Source organism: Brassica napus, chromosome A10 (assembly GCF_020379485.1).
Source record: "Brassica napus cultivar Da-Ae chromosome A10, Da-Ae, whole genome shotgun sequence".
Classification (NCBI taxonomy): domain Eukaryota; kingdom Viridiplantae; phylum Streptophyta; class Magnoliopsida; order Brassicales; family Brassicaceae; genus Brassica; species Brassica napus.
In genome coordinates this window covers 18,799,589-18,817,770 of record NC_063443.1, presented here as the reverse complement: position 1 = coordinate 18,817,770, position 18,182 = coordinate 18,799,589, and the positions used below count along the sequence as shown (strand labels likewise).

Sequence of the window (18,182 nt, the reverse complement as noted above, 5' to 3'; positions counted from 1 at the left end):
TGCCGACGTGACACTCTTAGGAAAAAATAAAGTATATTATTATAATATAGATTTTCAGTATGCAGCCACAGTGAACCCTTCAAGATTTTCAAAATAGATTTGTAACTTAAAAAGAAGGGACATTATTCTTAGATGAGACATAACCCTTATGGGCTATTCTATCATAACCCACATTATTTTTCATGATCCTCTTTAAATGAAATATCCAATTTACCTTTAATGAATTTATTCTTTTTGTTTTATTTTTTTTATCTTTCCAACAATTAATTAAAACAAAATTAAAAGAAAAAAAAAGAAATTGGTTCCTTTCAACTTCGCCGACTTCTGTTCATATCTTCTCCGGCAGCACGCGACGTCTCCGGTCATCGACTTGACGGCAGCATGCAGTGTCTCCAGTGTTCTCTGTGAGTCGCGACCATCTTCTCCTTTTCAAACTTCAATTGCATGATGGTCTATTGCTTCAACCTCCACCAACGTTGTGTTCTATAACACGTAAGCAAGTTCCACCAACTCCACTAAGTCGCCATCATCGCCGTGACCTTAGACCCTCACCGCCGACTCCGACAAGCTTTGAATTCAGTCAATCATAGATGACGATGGATTGAGCAGATCTCAATCAACCATGGATGAGCGATTCAATCGAATCTGGTGGGGGAAACCAACTTTTCATTATTTGTGTTTTGGTCCTCAAATGTTTTATTTCTCTTCATTTTAGTCCCAAGCTTTCTAATTGACAAGATTTTTTTTCTGTTTTCAGATTGAACTTTTCAATTATGCACTTTAAACCATGTTAGCTACAAATGGACAAATAAATACAATATATATACACCTAAATACAATTTAAAATGATTAAAATAAGCTAAAAATAACTGCATAATAAAAAATCATGAAATTACTAAGGAGTGGGTTATAGAAGATGGTAAACTGGTACAATTCATATAACTAAACATATACTGGTTTAATTAGTACAACTTCATAGTATATACCAGACATGTAATACTAGTAATACTGGTTTAACTTTTTCATTATAGAAATTTTAAATTTTTATTTGATTTTCCATATGAAAAAAAAACAATAAACTGACCAAATTGGTGTGTTTATAATGGTATATCCTAACTATTTTAAGTTTTTAATATTTTTTGACAATTATTACATTATTTCATAAGTTTCCATTTTTCACCTTATACGTTAAAGGTTTGTTTACTTGTTTGTCCACTATATTTTTTGAAAAATATACAACGAATGTATTTTAACAAAATTAATGATTCGATTATATGTGATATCATATAGGTAAACATATAGTAGTAGTACAACTAGGGTATATTTACTTTTTATTTGGTATAACTAACTTTTTCAATTTCACTGCCAAAATACAATTATATACAAATTTCCTCAACCCAAAATTTGGTACAACTACGTATATATATTAAAAGAACGTAGTTATACCGGTTAAACCAATTATACATTTGTTATCGTAGTTATACTAGTTGTACTATTTATACTGATCGTATTAATCTACTTTTCTTTTAATTTTGTGTCTTTTAGGCTTTCATTTTCTTCAAGTAAATATATTTCTTTTGATAACATTAAAATATTTTCCAATTGTGTGTAATGCCTATAGAAAATCATATATAAAATCATTGCCACAGTAAAATATTAATAATACTACTAATGTAGTCGAACCAGTTGTACTATTATTGTTGTAATACTACTGCATGTTTCAGTTTTATTAGTTTTATATGGCTTTTCATAGGAAAATAACAATAGACTAGACAAGTTGGAAGGTCTTTGGAATGGTCCATCCTATTTATTTGAAATTTTACCGAATTTGTTTTTGCAATTATTACACAATGGTATAAGTTTCCAAGATCTAGCTTATACTTTAAGGGTTTGTTTACTAGTTTGTTCACTATATTTTTTAAAAACATACACTAAATATATTATAAGAAAATTAATGATATAATTGCATGTGCGCATATGTATTTAAGTAAATGAGAGATGTACAACTGAAGTATATATATTTAATATGTGGCACAACTAAAATTTTCAAATTTTCAACCAAAATACAACTATGTACAAAGTTGTACAACTCAAAATCTGGTACAACTCTATATACGATTGTACAACTAGAATACTCGTACAACTACATGTTATTTCGTTTATCATGTTTTAGTTGTTTATCATGTTTTAAATGTACTGCACATTCTAAACGTGATGGTTGTACCTTCCTTTGTCAAGTTGTACCAGTTGTACTAGGCAGAGTAATTTGGCCATACCTAACCTGGTTATACTAGTTAGGCTTTGCCAACCTCTTCGGCCTTGTCAAGGCCTCTCCATCCTCCGGTGAATCTTCAACATCTTTATTCACTTCCTCTGTAGCTTCCTTCTTAACCTTCTCGGCATTTGCTGCCATAACTTCAAGCTCGTTCTCACCCTCCTTTGTGGCCTTTTTATTAGTGTCAACCTTTTCCATCTGCTCAGGATCATTCTCGCCATCATTCTCGAGCTCATTCTCGCCTTCTTTTCAGATGTTGAACCAAGGTTTTAAAAATCGCTCTAGGCAGCGCCTAGGCGGCAACTCGGTCCTATCCGAAACGATTTTTTTCAAATCCAATTTTTGATTTATATGATTAAATTGGTTTAAACTGTTTTAAATCGGTTAAAATCGATATAAATTGTCTATATATGTTAAATTAAACAATAATATTATTACAAATCTATAAATTTGTCTACTTTCTTATGTTTGTATATTTAATTTTGATAATTCATCACAATAATTTTATAATTAAACTTAAAAATTAAAATATGTCACATAAATGTATAAAATATATAAAACAAATCAATAATTTGTTAACGCCTAAGCTCCGAATAATCCGCCTAGTCGCTAGTCCTCTATAAAGCGCCTAGTTACCGCCTAACGATTTTTAGAACATTGTGTTGAACTATGGGAGCCTGTGAAACCACTTCTTTTCAGATGCATCGGAATCTTTAATCAACTTAATGAAATGATGTTGATGACACCTTGAGGAGAGCTTATAGGGCTTCCCGTACTCGACCAGTTGGAAGTAAAACATGTGTGGTTTGATTGCTCCTCCAGCCATCTGCTCACCAAGCACAAAAAAATATAACATTAATATAATTGGAAAACTAAGGAGTTTTACTATTAATACAAGTTATACTTATTACACAAGTGCTAGTTGTACGAGTAACACAAGTTATATATATGCAAGTTATACTATTAATACGAGTATTACAAGTTCTATTAGAGTTGTAGTTGTACGAGTATTGCAAGTATTATACTAAAATAGCTTATAGTTGTACGAGTTATACAAAAAATACATAGAGCAGTTGTACAAGTTATATTAGTTAGATATGTTCTACTTATAGCTATATATGTTATAGTTGTACGATATACAAGTAATACACAAAAAAAGTATACAACTTATAATAATTACATATGTTCTACAAGTTATACATATAACAGTTGTACAATTATTATTAGTTAGATAAATAGTAATTGTACGAGTAAAAGAAGTTTTACAGTTATAGTTAAATTTGTCGTAGTTGTATGAGTAATATAAGTTATACATATAACAGTTGTACAAATAATACTAGTTATCATTTAATTGTACAAATAATACTAGTTGTACAAGTGATACATGTTTTACATATTCCAGTAGTATTAGAAATATGAGTAATACACGATTGACATGTTCTACTTAGAGTTACACTTTAAGTAGTTGTACCAGTTACAAAATTTTATATTTCATAGTTGTATTAGTAATACTAGTTAAACTTATTTTAGTTGTAGTAGGCACACTTTTCGTAAGTACAACTAAATCTACTAGAATAACTATATACAATATATATCCTAGTTGTATCATATTACAAAAACTGAATTCAAGTTTATTTTTACATGTGTAGCATTATGTTCTTGAGATGTGCGAGCGTCCCCGTGATTCGACCTAGTTTCTTCGTTCCGAAGAAGGTGTCCCCCTCCTAGTGGAAGACCTGGAAAGAGGTGTAACCGGAGGGTCTTGTGTGTTCGCCGTTGGAGGTACTTGTGACCCCGCCGCCTCTTCTGACTGTGTTGACTCACTGTCAGACTGAGTAGGAGAAGCAGCCGGAGTAGGGTCCGCCGGAGAAGGGTCCGCCGGAGTAGGAGAAGCACCCGGATTGCGTCGCAGACTTTTAGGGTTATGGTTCCGCCACAGCCGCTTACTGGGTTGAGATGTCAAACCACCATCGTCTCCTCCGTGTTCTTCTACCAGAGATGGCCTATCTCACTTCTTCTTTGCTGGTTCGATGTTCTTCTTCGGCGGTGGAGATTCCTTTTTGTTATTAGTTCCTCTGATTGTAGGTGGCATCTTCGTGACAGAGAGATAAATCGAGAAGTCCGATTGAAATAGAGACAGAGTTCTGATCGTGAAGGTGTGGAGAAAGTAGAGGAGTTGTCTTTCGTAGATGGAGGCTTTGTCTATTTGGTTAGGTTTTCAGTCAGGGTTGGGTCGGGTTAAAAGTCGGGTAGGATAGTAATGGCGCGGGTCGTAAATAAGTTGATGTCTTTTGGTTTTTTTGTTATTTGTACCTCTTTTGTATTTAAATTTTAATGTAATATTAATAGAAATTATGGTTGGGTCACGAGAGAATTTTTCAAAACCATGTGGGTCACTAGAGCATTTGATCCAAAAAGAAGAAAGTGTTGGGCTAATTAAAGACTACTAGCTGATAAAAGAAATGAGGTTGAAATACAGTATAACTGAACGAAAGCAAATGTAATGTAATGGTTGGTTTATTGTAAAATTGTTACGACAGAAAGAACTCAAGGGAAACAAAACTTCAACAAATTGAAATTAAGTTACTAAAGAAAACAAATGAGAATAGTACTTCTAGCTCCAAATCTGCTTCAGGACATAAACACAAAACGAAAGAAAGAAACACAGGTCCCTGAGAGAAGTCTCTGCCTCACTCAAAGATGATTTGAGATCCCCATCTGAAAAGCTTTTTAGCCTCAGCCAATAAATAAACACAGACCAGAGATAGGAACGGAACCAAGATGGGGATACTCTTTATCGGTTCTATTCGTTGGCTCTCTCCGAGGCTGAATCAACCTTCTGTTTTATCATCGTCTCAGCTTGTTGGATTGCTCTCTGTGATCCTGTTATACTCACTTTCCTGTCATTTTTTTGCCATTTCACAAGGTTTAGACAAGAGAGGTATATATAACACACTGTTCCGTTATAACTCTCCAATAATGTTTAACTTTACCTATCAGTGGTTCCAGACATGAAATCACCTCGGTCTGATATTTTAATTCGGGCACCGGTCATCTGAGTGATCTCCATGATGTTTCTTCCTCCACGGCCAAGGACCAATCCTATATGCTCATCCGACACACCAATTGTCACCGTGGTACTAGCTTCTTCCTGGAATATATATTAAAAAAAACACAGCTTAAGAAATGGTAAAAACCGAAAGAAACCATCTGTGAGTGTTTTAAAACCAGACGCCACCATATATGCTATAGTATGTCTAGTACTCTCGGGTTGATAAGCTAGTTAGTATAGCTTGATTATGTCTCTACCGGAGACTAAACGAGATGCTCTTACGAATGGTAAGAAACATCTTACCCTGGATAGCTCAGACATGATAGATATGAAATTCTCCTATTCTAGTAATTGCTTCACTAAAAACAACAACACTTTCTTTAATGGGCCTACTTCTTAGCAAAATATGAGATGAAGATCTCACATTGGTATAAACCTAAAGTTTGTAGATAGGAAATGATCCATCCAATCCATAATAGTATCACCGACAGAGATTTTTACACATATGCATTTACATAAGTAACATGGACAATATAATTTCACACACACATATATATATATATATGTATGTATATGCATAGCAGTATTAATTTATACATCATACTATTCATTCATGTATATGCAAACTAATACAACACACTATCCATGGCAGTAGCAGCGAGATTTGTTCATATCTATGCATAAATGGGGTGGAAGATGGTGCAAAGAGACTAACCTTGTGGTTTTGATACTTTCCTCCAGAACCGTTGTGTGCGTAGTTGGGTGCGTAGTTAGCCGAATTGTATCCCGCTGTTGCAACAGAAGGAAGCACATACGCATATGGATGACCATGAAAACCAGAGTAGGAAAGACCTAAAATGCCGATTTAAAAGGAACTTACAAGAGAAATAAGCTTAACTACAGACAAGCATCATGCATAACCATCTAAACAGAAAGAAATCTCATGTGAGATGAAAGATACTAAACCCATTAATACCTTAGTTTACATCTGACAATCTAACAGTATTAAGCATATAACAAAGAAATTATATTGTCTAATAAACCCACTAGGATTGGCCACATGAACTTGCCTGGTGATAAACAGTCTTTATCATAACAAAATCATTTACAGCAGATTCAAAGAATAGTCCGGAAATGATCTAACCATCTACTCCATTGCTTTCCCAAATGAATAAATGCTATGCAATCAAAGACATACAGAACACGATAACAAAAGAAGCTTCAATGAGGAAAATAAAACTAACTAAGGTAGTACTGAGTTGAAATACCTGCATACGAGTATGGGGAATGTATATTCTGGGAGTAATGATCGTCCTCGGTAAGCTTAGCCAAAATTAAATCAATTGCCCGCATCTGCTCCTCGAAGGTTCCAGATAATGTCACTAGCCTATCACTCAACCCATAGTAGGTATTATCCAGAGGGGATATCTTAATCCCAGCTTTAGACTCCTCAATGAAGGACCTGTCTCAAAAGAAGAAATGTCTTTAACGTTTGGTGACAGCAGTACTACTGAAGTCGGTATCCCCAAAACTAAGACTAAAACAAATACAACGGCATATTCTAGAACTTCAGAGAAATTAGATACCCCAGACTTACACTAACATTTCAAACTGAGTCATTTCTAATATTCAGAAACCCCTTTACACCTGCTATAGGGTCTCGACTTGTATATGCATGCATTCGGAGAAAATACTTGCTCTCTTAAAATGAATCAGAGAAAGTTTTAACACAGAAAAAAAAACACGAACATGACAAGATATGTTATAGATGTTAGTTGGTGGTTTAGTGTACTACAGTATATGTTGTTAAGTGAAACAGGCCTTGGAAGCTCTCAGTCTCAGACAACCTCATAGAATTGAGAACAAAAACTTACTTGATGGTGGCTCCTCCTTTTCCAATAATGCCTCCACAAGAACTGTTAGGAACCACAAGTCTTAGTCTTCTCCTAGGCTCAACATCACTACCCTCTTCAGCATGAAGCTAAACAAACAAATAGAGAAGTAAAAAAAAAATCATAATAGATATACATTAGTTAAACATAGCTGTGACATGAAATACAAATTAGTCAAAAGGAACTCGAAAGATTACCTCACTGTGCAATTTTTCAAGGATAAGTTCCAGTCCACTGACAACTTCTTTAGTCGATCCCGAAATCATGATGATTCTATCAGTCGTCCCAGGGAAAAACTCTTGGTTACGTGAGAGCTGGATCCGAGCACCTGACTTAGCCTGAAACTCAGTGATGGTCGAGCCTCCTTTCCCAATGACTGAACCAGCCGCCGCATTGGATACAAGAAACCGAATGTGTGTTGGCTTCTCAGCAGAGTCTGAAAAAGGACGAAAAAGCCATTAGTTAGACAAAGAGAATGCATCCTCATCAGTATTGAGCTAAAGGATGAGTTGAAATTTGAAAAATAAAATCTTTACAAAAACACATACAACCTCGATCAAATGCTTTTTTTCCTACGTATCACTCTTCACATTCTAAATAAATTAACAAGATTTTCTTTAATGACTGAACTAAAAAGTAAGGCTCCGAATGTTATACAGGATCCAGTGTTAACAGTAACAAAACCCTCTACATATACTATATATTTATATGTTTTTAATTATGGCAGCCGTACTGTTTGTCCCGCACGGCTCAATCTGTTACCATTCTGAGCAGTGTAATTTAACCATGCTCGAAAATGAAATCTATCCTCACAGAAAATATCCATTAACGATTAAACGGATCCGATTCACGAAGGTGACAATATGCTCAAACGTTCGAATTACGATCCCACGAAAATGTATTATCTTTGTTCACCACAACAAAATAATCAAATCAGATCGGAAGGGAAGGGAGATACCAGCTTCCGAATCATCATGAGGTTCAGGGGATCTCTTGGTAAGCTCTTCAGGGGAAGCTGCCGCGTACGAGTCGGTGGAGTCCATTGCCGCTGCAGAAGATAACCGAATCAACTAATCCACATTACCAATATAACGAACAAAACGAATTAGAGAGGAAGAGATAGGACTCCTTCGTTCGAAATCTGAGATTGAGAGATAGAGAGAATTCAAAAAAATTACCTGTCCTCGCACAATTCGAATCTTCTCCGTTCAAGCTTGTGGTTTCTGAATCTGAGAGGAGAGTTTAAAGTCTTCGATGTGTGTCTGTCGGATGGGTTCCTCGGCTTGGTCGTCTTTGTCGCCGAGCGGTTTGTGAAGTGAAGGAAGGTGGCTCTGCTCTATCTATCCACTAGGCTTTTGCTTATTCCATTATTTTATTATTTTTAATATTATTATTGACCGCCTCCTCTCTATCTCTCTTTATTTTAATTAATTAACAACAACTCGCCTTAATTTGTTAATAACTCAAAACCTATCGGCAAATTAGCTTCTGAATAAATGTTTAGAAAACACACAGCAAAATATTTTTAAAATAATAGTTATTTATTTTCATAGTTTGTTGTGTGGCTATTTACACGCAATAATACATACATTTTAGAATTGTACGACCCTTGAATTGTACAGCAGAAGACTTTTAACACAAGAAAACATGAATTGTGCAGCAAAGTTGACAAAATACAATAATAGATAGTTAGATGCCATTAATGGTAATGCATGTTTATGATTTGGATCGGCTGATTAATGAAGTGAAAATATTAAAATATTAATTATAATGTGATTTTGGATTTAGTCCTACTATGATGGGATTGGGAAGTGGCAACCTGTGTGTTATCTCACGACTATTCAAATTCATTGGTTAGATCTTCAATATATAAGATCATAATTTCTTGGCCACATAAACTAAAATTAACATTTGGAGAAGACCAAGTTACATTATACTTTTAGTGTTTTAGTTACTTCCTATTTAACATACTTAAGATTTGTGTAAAAATATTCAGTTGTTAATTGTTATATTGTTGGATGCATGCCGGGCTCTTCAGTTGGCCCAATAAAACTATATTATATATTTATTTAACGGGCTCGTACTGGGCTTGGCTTCAGTATTCAGCGTATTTTAACCAGAGTGAGATAACCTCAGCAGGCTAAAATACGCCATGGAAAGCTGGTGGTGATGGTGGTGCCACCTCCCGATCTCAGTCGTCGCATAATCTTATCACCATACTCTCTCCTTGGCTTCTCTGTTTAAGCTGATAAAAGCCGTTAGTCGTTAAACAATCCCTCATCCTCAAAAACGCCGTCGTTTCAGCTATGGCGTTAAGCTCAGCTACTCTTAAACTTACCTCCTTATCATTCTCAGCGAAGAAGACGAATCGAAACCCGAGGAATCGATCTCTCTCCTTCACCATCACCTGCTCATCATCATTCGACGAGCCACCTAAACCTTCGCTCACCTCTTCTTCTTCTACTCCTAATCGCGTCTCCTCGAGCTCCGCCCCCAAAGCTCGATTCGTCGCTCGTCAGAAACAATCCGTCTCCGTTCGCCAGCTCCAGCGACCTCTGAGTAAATACTCGCTTGATCTGAAACTCTGAATCTGGAACGGATTGTTTTGATTTCGGATTTGCTTTCTTTTGCAGTTGAGTATATGAGCTTACCTGCGAGTCAGTACTCGGTGCTAGATGCGGAGAGGATTGAGAGAGTTGATGATAACACGTTCAGATGCTATGTTTACACCTTCAAGTTCTTCAACTTCGAAGTCTGCCCTGTGCTGCTCGTCAGGGTCGAAGAGCAGCCTAACGGCTGCTGCATCAAGCTCTTATCCTGCAAGGTTATCTCCGTTTCTTGGAATGAATCAAATAGAAAAATTTGTGACAAGATTGTGATGTTTTTTTTTTTTTGTAATTGTCTTGTGATATATAGCTTGAGGGATCTCCTGTTGTTGTTGCTCAAAATGATAAATTTGATGGTAAGCATATATCCATTATATGATTCGAAAGCTACTTTCGTATGGAAGTGATTAGTTCTGTTGAATTGGTGATTGTTGTATGGGGGCTTAACGTTTGTTATTTTCTAGTTATGCAGCTTCTATGGTGAACCGGGTATCATGTGATGGGACTCAGGAGGGGTCATTAGAGCAACAGATTACTTCAGATGCAGTCATTGAGGTGCTTTTTTTTTTGCTTAGTTGATCATTGCATTGTTGTGGTGTTTCTGAGTTGAATGGCAATGGTAGGTCAATATCGAGATTCCTTTTGCATTTAGAGTCTTCCCTGTGGGAGCAATAGAAGCGACGGGGACACAAGTTTTGGACCAGATTCTTAGACTCATGCTACCAAGATTCTTGTCTCAGGTATGCAGGGAAACATGTCTGTGTTATTACCTTTTAATCGCTTATTCTGCATCAATGTTGGTCCCTTGAACTATCCTGGTTTATCTATGTCCACTATGTTTTAAAGCTGCATGATCATCATGTATTCCTCTTTTAGCTTCTGTAAAACTGGCATGCTGATGCTCAAGCAGGTTAATCAACCTTAACGCGAATGTTAAATCTGATTCTAACTCAGGGTAGAAAATGGAACAAGAAAGATTATGATTCTTGTAATTATGTGATCCGCCTTTATGCAAATATGTATATATACACGTTCCATTTCCTGAAATATCTTCCCAGGATTATCTTGACATGCTCTTATGCTCGTTCTTCAGCTCTCGAAAGACTATCAAGCATGGGCTTCTGGAGACACTTCAAGGCAACCTCTTGGGACCGGCGAGATCTGATAGTAAAGCAAAAGATCTACCTTACCTGGTTCAGAGAACTTATGCCTCCTGGAGACTGGAGTTTAGCAAATTCTCTATCATTTTAAAATGTTTTATTTGGGTAATACGACGACAAATGAATTTGTATTCTCTGGAATAACTCTTAAACCTTCTCTATAGAAGAAATGCTTGTTTGTTTTGTTTGTTCCACTGTGTGTGTCACTGTCAATGTTTCATGTTAATCTAACCAGGAGTTTCTTAACCGGGTCTGGATTTGTACCAAAAAACCTGTTTCGAATGTTGGTAAGGCCGGTTAAAATTGAGCCGGTTATTGGAAATTTGGATGAGCCAGGACAGTTTCTGAACAGATTTTGTTTGATTGTACACATTACCACCCAAAAATATACACACAAAAGTTTATCTACTGACGAAATTCGGCAATGATTTATCAATTATTTTCACCAAAATAAATTATTCTAAAAGTAAAGCAAACATTGATATAACATTAAAATGTATATAGGATTTGCTTGGTAAAAAATACAATAACAAATAATAATTGTGATGAATTTTTACAAACATTAATTAGTATATGAATCTATTTCCAAAATAGAAAACAATTTTTTTTAAAGGAGAATAAATAGCAAGCAGATATAAAATGTTAAATCAAAACACATGCCTCTCAGCAGAGAATTAGACGCAAAGTTGCACAATATCCAACTTATGCGACTCGGATCATATGGGATATACTAAACTATATATTTAGTATGAGTGAAAAGCAAGCAAATGTTGTAAGCAATTGAGAGAGAAATCTTCTCTCATTTATCCTCCTACAACGACAGCCATATATCCTAGGTAGTGCCAAATCAAACGTCTCCTCTCTCTTTTCAAGACAAAATCAAGCAAATAATGTTAACCACATTGTTACAAGACAAAAGAATACATTCACATAACGGGGAAACAATAAAGATTGTGTTTGATATATATATATATATACTTTAAATTTTTTTGGAATTTTTCTCTTGTTTACTTTGCAAATTTTTGACGTTTCACTTCTATGTATCAAATTAAAACTCCAAATATTACATATGTTTTATAACATTGATTCAAATGTTCTTCTATTGTATTTAGTTACCTCATAATATTGGGTTTAGTTGATAAATCTTGCTACAAGGATACGTAAAAGGTTAAAAAGTTGTTTGTTTATGTAGTTAAAGCAAATGTATAGTCTAGACACACTGCATCAACTCTTTCAAACAAAAAGGTAAAAGATCTATGCAAATGTCCACTAGATCTACAAATACCAATTCCATGCGTCTAAGTTAGGATACATGATAGATGTCGTAAAATGTCAAAAACCAAAGTTTGCGTTTGTTCCCTCTCAAATAGAAGGTTGTAGTTTCGATAAATAATATAACAATAGACAAATAGTGTAATTAGATGAGCTGAATCATATAAAATAAGTTTTCTAGTTTTTAGAGATTTTGCTAAAACACCCTACTAATAATATATGGAGTATTTTATTTCAAGACTTTAGAGATTGTTCCAACCATAGACCCATAGACCCATAGCTCTCAGTTCTCGTCCTTGATATAATTGCATTGTTTAGTGTCAGGTTAGTTTAGAAATTTACAAAAGTTATTGAACATTTGTCTTAAGTTGGTTCAATCAACAATATATGGTCACCCCATTTTGTCGACGATGCAAAACCGTCAAGACAGATCTCTAAAACATTAGCAATTACCTCTTCTAAACACAATAATAATGTAAACATCATCATGATAAACATAAGAAGAAAAAGATGAATGGATGTTAGAAAAAGAAAACGCACGTTGTAGAACTTGAAGTGAGCGAAAGACGTATGTGATTGATGAGACCTAACATAGACCCAAAATCCATGCAACCTTGTGTTTCGTCCCAATGCATTTGTAAGCTTTATCATAGACATTTTCCTATTGTTTTATTTTATTATATTATGAAATATTATTTAACTAGATGGCCAAAAATATCAAATAATTATCGAGAAGACTGAAAATAATGCCACCATGTGAGAATATATATATACATATATTATATTATTTTCTGGATTACTCCATGCATGTGAGAATATTGGTTGGTACAAAACCCTCACAAAGATCGATCCATGTTATAGCAAAAAGAAATAAAACTTCATAGTATATACAGGAAGCACCCAGGTTTATCTGCATAGTATGGTTAAAAATTGTGATGCTATGTTTGGTTTACTATTATTGATGTAACACTGTAATGAGAATTGGTTCATTAGGAAAATTACAAAAAGAAATTAAACAAAAGAAAACTGGCGTATATAAGGCAATATTAGCAAAAAAATCAATCTTAAAAGGAAAATTGTTTTATATTAAGCAAATATTAGTTTACTAAAAAAAACCGTATCCTATCTATAGTCTATTACATTTAATCTTATCATGTATAAACGTGTTTAAGATTCTACAATGATGTATTTCCTAAAACATCAAGTTTTGCTTAACATTTCAACACATGTACATATACCTATGTAAGAAAGATTTTATATAATTTCATATGATAAACAAATGCTAAAAGAGTTCCATCACAAATATGGATTGGATATGGTCTTAATTGCATATTTCATAATTCTAAACAGTAGAGTAATACATGACGTGGGATGAGAGACGCGTACCACGTGTAACAATCGTAGACGGTCCTCGCTTCCTTGAGACTCGCCTGCCCTTGCCTTTTTTAAATTAAAACCAAAGCGAAAAAGTAGACAAAGAAAATTAAAAATAGATAATTCATTTAATTTTTTTTTTAATTTGAAAATAACTACGAGAAAAAGACAATTAAGGAGTGATTTATATTAGCTTAATCGCCAGCTTCGCTCTTAAAAAGTTAAAACATTCGTTTCTCCTCCCTCTCTCTCTCTCTCTTCCAAAAACTCTCTCTCTCCTCCTTCGTCTTCTTCTTATTTATTATGTTTCGCCATTGACGAAGAACACCCAAGACGAGAGGTACGTCTTCTCTAAATCTCAATTCCGTAATTGATTTCGATTTCTTCCTAATCAAAAGTGTAATTCGCGTTTCAATTTTTCAATTTGGAAATGACATTTGGGAGATTTGGGGATTTTAGGGTTTCGATCGAAGCGTGACGATGACAAGCATCCAACCTCTGCAGCAAAAATCAGATTCCAGAGACGATGCTCGCGCCGAGTTCGAGCGAGGCTTCGAGGAGTTCATGCGCGGTCACCTAGACGATTGCATCTCATTTCACAACCAAGAAGACGAGGACGACGACGACGACGACGAAGAAGATCAGCTCGTGAGGAGGAGAGGCGAATCATCCAGAAGGCGCCAGTCTCAGATTCTCAGCCGCTGGGCCGCGAGGCAGGCCCAGGAGATGATCACCACCATCGAGAGGAGGAACCGCGAGTCCGAGCTGATCGCGCTCGCCGGTTTGCAGACCGTCTCCATGCTCGATTCGTCTTTCCTCAGGGAGTCTCAGTCCACTACTACGAGGCGTCAGGAGAGGCCGAGGCCGAGGCCTAGGACTCAAACGGCGTCGTCTGGGATCTTGCAGATGTGGAGGGAGCTGGAGGACGAGCACGTGAGGGCACGTGAGAGGCTGAGGCATCAGAGGAGTGTGGAGTCTAATAATACTAACTTGTCTAGCTCTGTTGCTTCGGAGAATAATGAGAGTGAGAGTGAGTATGGATCTTGGTCACGTGATCGGAATGAGCACGTGGATAATAATAATAATAATAATGCTTCGAGTAGAGAACAGTCTCCTGATCTTGGAGACGGTGAGAGGGAGAGGGAGAGGGTGAGGCATATTGTTCGTGGATGGATGGACAGTGGGATTAATGATCATTCATCTAGTGTAACGCAGAGAGACAATAATAATAACCGTAGAGGGGAGTGGCTAGGTGATACTGAGCGGGAGAGGGTCAGGGTTATAAGGGAGTGGATGCAAGTGACGAGTCAGCAGAGAGGAGGAGGAGGGGGGCGTACAAGTACAACACCGAGAGAAGATCAGGGGTCTCTTCTTGCCCCTGAAGCTGACAGGGTGCGTGTAGGGTTAGGTGCTAATAATGAAGAAGGGGGACAGCCTCAGCAAGTTCGTAGAGACTTGCGGAGACTAAGAGGAAGGCAGGCGTTGCTTGATTTGCTCACGAGAGCTGAGAGAGAGAGGCAGCGGGAGCTTCAGGGGTTGTTGGAGCATCGTGCAGTGTCTGATTTTGCTCACCGCAACAGGATTCAGGTTGGGTTTTTCAAATTATTGGATTCGTATTTGTATCAGTATCTTAGCACCTCAGCTGATTGTTGATTGATTTCTAATGCTTTAAAGCTTTTCTGCAGTCGCTTCTTAGAGGAAGATTTTTAAGGAATGAGAGGCCTGCAGATCAAGAGAGAACTCCATCAACGGCTTCTAGGGAACTTCTTCAGCTAAGAGAAAGACAGACTGTCTCTGGTTTGAGGTAAGAGTTCCTTTTACTTATTACAATGGTTAAAACAATTATCTCATGCAGCTTCATCCAGCGGCAAGACTCCAGCTCAATAGAATAAAATTAATCTCATCACAATAACATAATTGTACTAGAAACTCGTAAAGGACTATACAATGTCTGATCTTATTGAAGATAACGTATAGATAATTTAGTCCTCTTTTATCTTTCTGATCTTTTGTTGTGTTCTTGTTTGTCCTTTCATCTTATATTATTACACAAAGCACTTTTGGCATTTAGCTTGCTCGTTAATAATTGGCCAAACGTCGCTTTGATTTTGTCACAGGGAGGGGTTCCATAACGGGAGGGAAAGTATTGTCCGTGAAAATAGTAGCGACACTGATAATAATAGCACAGCTGCTCTAGCAATTGATGCCACCGCTGAGAATTCGCAGCATATAACCGATGATAGTTCAGCAACTTCTTCTAGACAAGGGAATAACAGTCCCCTCTTGCATGATGACTCGGTTAGGTCGGAAAGCAACATAACAAATGAAGATAGAGATTGGGAAGAGGATACCAATCAAAGAAGGGTTTGGCAGGAAGATGTCACAGTAGACGAGAGGCTAAATCTGCAGCAAACAACGTTGACCCAATCTAGTGATTGGGGAAATGGTAACGCAGATATAAACAATGATGAGACTTCCGTCAGTGACCTACACCGAGAAGCCTCTGGAATTACAGATGATGAAGATCACACACAAGAAGGTCATGGTGTTTGGCATGAGGATGTCCCTAGACAATCAAATGGTAATTGGAATGAGACACGGCCAGAAGCCCCAAGGACTCGCCGTGTAGTACCATTGAGAAGATTAAGTAGGTTTCATCCACCTGAGGATGACAATGTTTACAGCATGGAACTCAGGGAGCTCCTAGGCAGGTACTAAAGGTGGATTTGTTTTATTTCTGTAGTACTTACTTTGTTTTCTGTTAGTGTAATGATTTCTACTGTCTTCCCTGTTTGTAGGAGAAGTGTTTCTAATCTACTACATAGTGGATTCCGTGAAAGTCTGGATCAACTGATACAATCATATGCTGAAAGGAGAGTTCACACTCATGATGACTGGGATCTGCACGATAACCTGCAAACAGCAATCCCAGATTCTCCAGAGCGTGACAGAGACCACCAAGTATTTGTACAGAACGATAATCAGCTTAATGACATCAATGGTCCACAAATGCTTCCCACCCCACCCGTGCCACCACCTCAGCCAATATGGCACCACTCTAGCTGGTCTCGCCACTCTATGCATCGGTCTGAAATGGTAAGCTTTTCATCTAGGGGATTTAGCATTGAACGTGTAACTGATTAATAAATTATCTCGATTGAAAATCATAAGACTGTTCTTCTTGAATTAGGAATGGGAGGTAATGAACGACCTAAGAGGAGACGTAGCAAGACTGCAGCAGGGAATGAGCCAGATGCAGAGGATGCTCGAAGCCTGCATGGATATGCAATTAGAGCTGCAGCGTTCGGTTAGACAAGAAGTCTCTGCAGCTTTAAACCGATCTGCAGGTGACCAAGGTCAGTGGCTAGTCTATCCAACGAACTTTAATTTGTTTCTCCGTGTACTGATCTTTTATACATAGTATTTAAGAAAATGAATGATGCAGCAGGTATGAGTGCGGAAACATCAGAAGATGGATCAAGATGGATCCATGTAAGGAAAGGGACTTGTTGCGTTTGCTGTGACAACCACATTGATGCTCTCTTGTATAGGTAACTAAATATTTACTGTACATATTTTGCTTGTTCTCTCTCTCAGAAATGAGAAATGTTCTGAATGTTGCAGATGTGGGCACATGTGTACTTGCTCACAATGTGCGAACGAGCTTGTAAGAAACGGAGGGAAATGTCCGCTTTGTAGAGCACCAATCATGGAGGTAATCAGAGCCTACTCCATTTTATAATTGGAAGGCGAGAAGAAGGTACATAGAAGGCATGAAGCAGCATAAAGGAAAGTCAGAGTGAGAAACATGTTCGATTTTGAGGTTAAAGATTTATATGTATGTAGTTGTAGTTCCTTTCTCAAATCCAAATTTGATGTGTACAGTTCTAAATTAAACAAAATTAAATTACCCAAAAAAAAGTAAGAAATGAAACATCTGATTTTACTTGACTGGGCCGAAATTTGACTGGGCCTCATGTAACTTAGCCCAAAGTATACGGGTCTGTCTTGCGCTGATTAAGGGAAAAATAAGCTAAACCATCTGGTTCTTCGACTTGACCGGTTTGCCGTGGACCGCAGTTAATATTTTTTTTAATGGTAAAGACAAGTGGTGAAATTGTGATTGCCCAATTTAAACGTGTAGACATGGATCCTCTTTGGCGATAGTGCCATTCAATACTTTCTATTTCAATGCCATTTATATGTTGGTGAGCTGTATCCTTCGTATATAATATGATGGAAACTTTGCAGTATACTGTACCAATCAAACCCCGCTAATTATTGTATCCCACTAGTCATTTAGCCAACCTTTTTATTTTATTAACATGTTGTGTGTATACTCTAGTAATTTAAATTGAATTAATACTGATTTCATGTGCTGGAACAATCATCATGTTGTTTTTACGGCGTGTATAAAAATATTACAGTTTATTTATTGTAGGTGCTTTCACGCACGATCTAATAAAATAAACCGGATCAAACGCAATCAACAGCGATCGTAGAAATTAATAGTAGTATATGTGTATTTCATCATCGTGCTTATCCACCTTT

At 36.7% G+C, this 18,182-nt stretch overlaps 4 protein-coding genes across 9 annotated transcripts; 2 read left to right on the top strand and 2 right to left on the bottom strand.

Annotated features, from left to right (window-relative positions):
* Nucleotides 1-2,290: 2,290 nt before the first annotated feature.
* On the bottom strand, nt 2,291-4,367 carry LOC125579015 (osteocalcin 2-like). The gene is made up of 4 exons (XM_048742203.1): nt 4,288-4,367; nt 4,012-4,188; nt 3,022-3,101; nt 2,291-2,520 (listed from the first exon to the last, which is right to left on the bottom strand). The coding sequence occupies exons 1-4, from the start codon at nt 4,365-4,367 to the stop codon at nt 2,291-2,293; spliced, it is 567 nt and encodes a 188-aa protein (XP_048598160.1).
* Nucleotides 4,368-4,774: 407 nt separating this feature from the next.
* Nucleotides 4,775-8,630, bottom strand: LOC106372511 (protein BTR1). 5 transcript variants are annotated; one of them, XM_013812734.2, is made up of 8 exons: nt 8,398-8,630; nt 8,178-8,267; nt 7,417-7,655; nt 7,202-7,308; nt 6,596-6,789; nt 6,043-6,179; nt 5,269-5,426; nt 4,775-5,175 (listed from the first exon to the last, which is right to left on the bottom strand). In XM_013812734.2, exons 2-8 carry the CDS (start codon nt 8,260-8,262, stop codon nt 5,079-5,081), a joined length of 1,017 nt encoding a protein of 338 aa, XP_013668188.1. In that variant the 5' UTR covers nt 8,263-8,267; nt 8,398-8,630; the 3' UTR covers nt 4,775-5,078. The 5 variants fall into 5 exon arrangements, with proteins under 5 accessions (XP_013668188.1, XP_013668190.1, XP_013668189.1 ...); XM_013812736.2 differs by having other exon boundaries at nt 6,043-6,116; XM_013812735.3 differs by having other exon boundaries at nt 8,178-8,289; nt 8,398-8,604.
* A 729-nt stretch (nt 8,631-9,359) lies between these two features.
* Nucleotides 9,360-11,179, top strand: LOC106372510 (uncharacterized protein SYNPCC7002_A1590). Its single transcript, XM_013812733.3, has 6 exons — nt 9,360-9,778; nt 9,853-10,043; nt 10,136-10,181; nt 10,298-10,380; nt 10,449-10,565; nt 10,919-11,179. The coding sequence occupies exons 1-6, from the start codon at nt 9,526-9,528 to the stop codon at nt 10,988-10,990; spliced, it is 762 nt and encodes a 253-aa protein (XP_013668187.1). The 5' UTR covers nt 9,360-9,525; the 3' UTR covers nt 10,991-11,179.
* Nucleotides 11,180-13,813: 2,634 nt separating this feature from the next.
* Nucleotides 13,814-17,582, top strand: LOC106372513 (histone-lysine N-methyltransferase, H3 lysine-79 specific). Of its 2 annotated transcripts, none has more exons than XM_013812737.3 (8): nt 13,814-13,971; nt 14,091-15,218; nt 15,317-15,435; nt 15,749-16,342; nt 16,430-16,727; nt 16,822-16,987; nt 17,077-17,182; nt 17,256-17,582. In XM_013812737.3, exons 2-8 carry the CDS (start codon nt 14,112-14,114, stop codon nt 17,371-17,373), a joined length of 2,508 nt encoding a protein of 835 aa, XP_013668191.2. In that variant the 5' UTR covers nt 13,814-13,971; nt 14,091-14,111; the 3' UTR covers nt 17,374-17,582. The 2 variants fall into 2 exon arrangements, with proteins under 2 accessions (XP_013668191.2, XP_013668192.2); XM_013812738.3 differs by having other exon boundaries at nt 13,815-13,971; nt 17,080-17,182.
* The last annotated feature ends 600 nt before the right edge of the window (nt 17,583-18,182 follow it).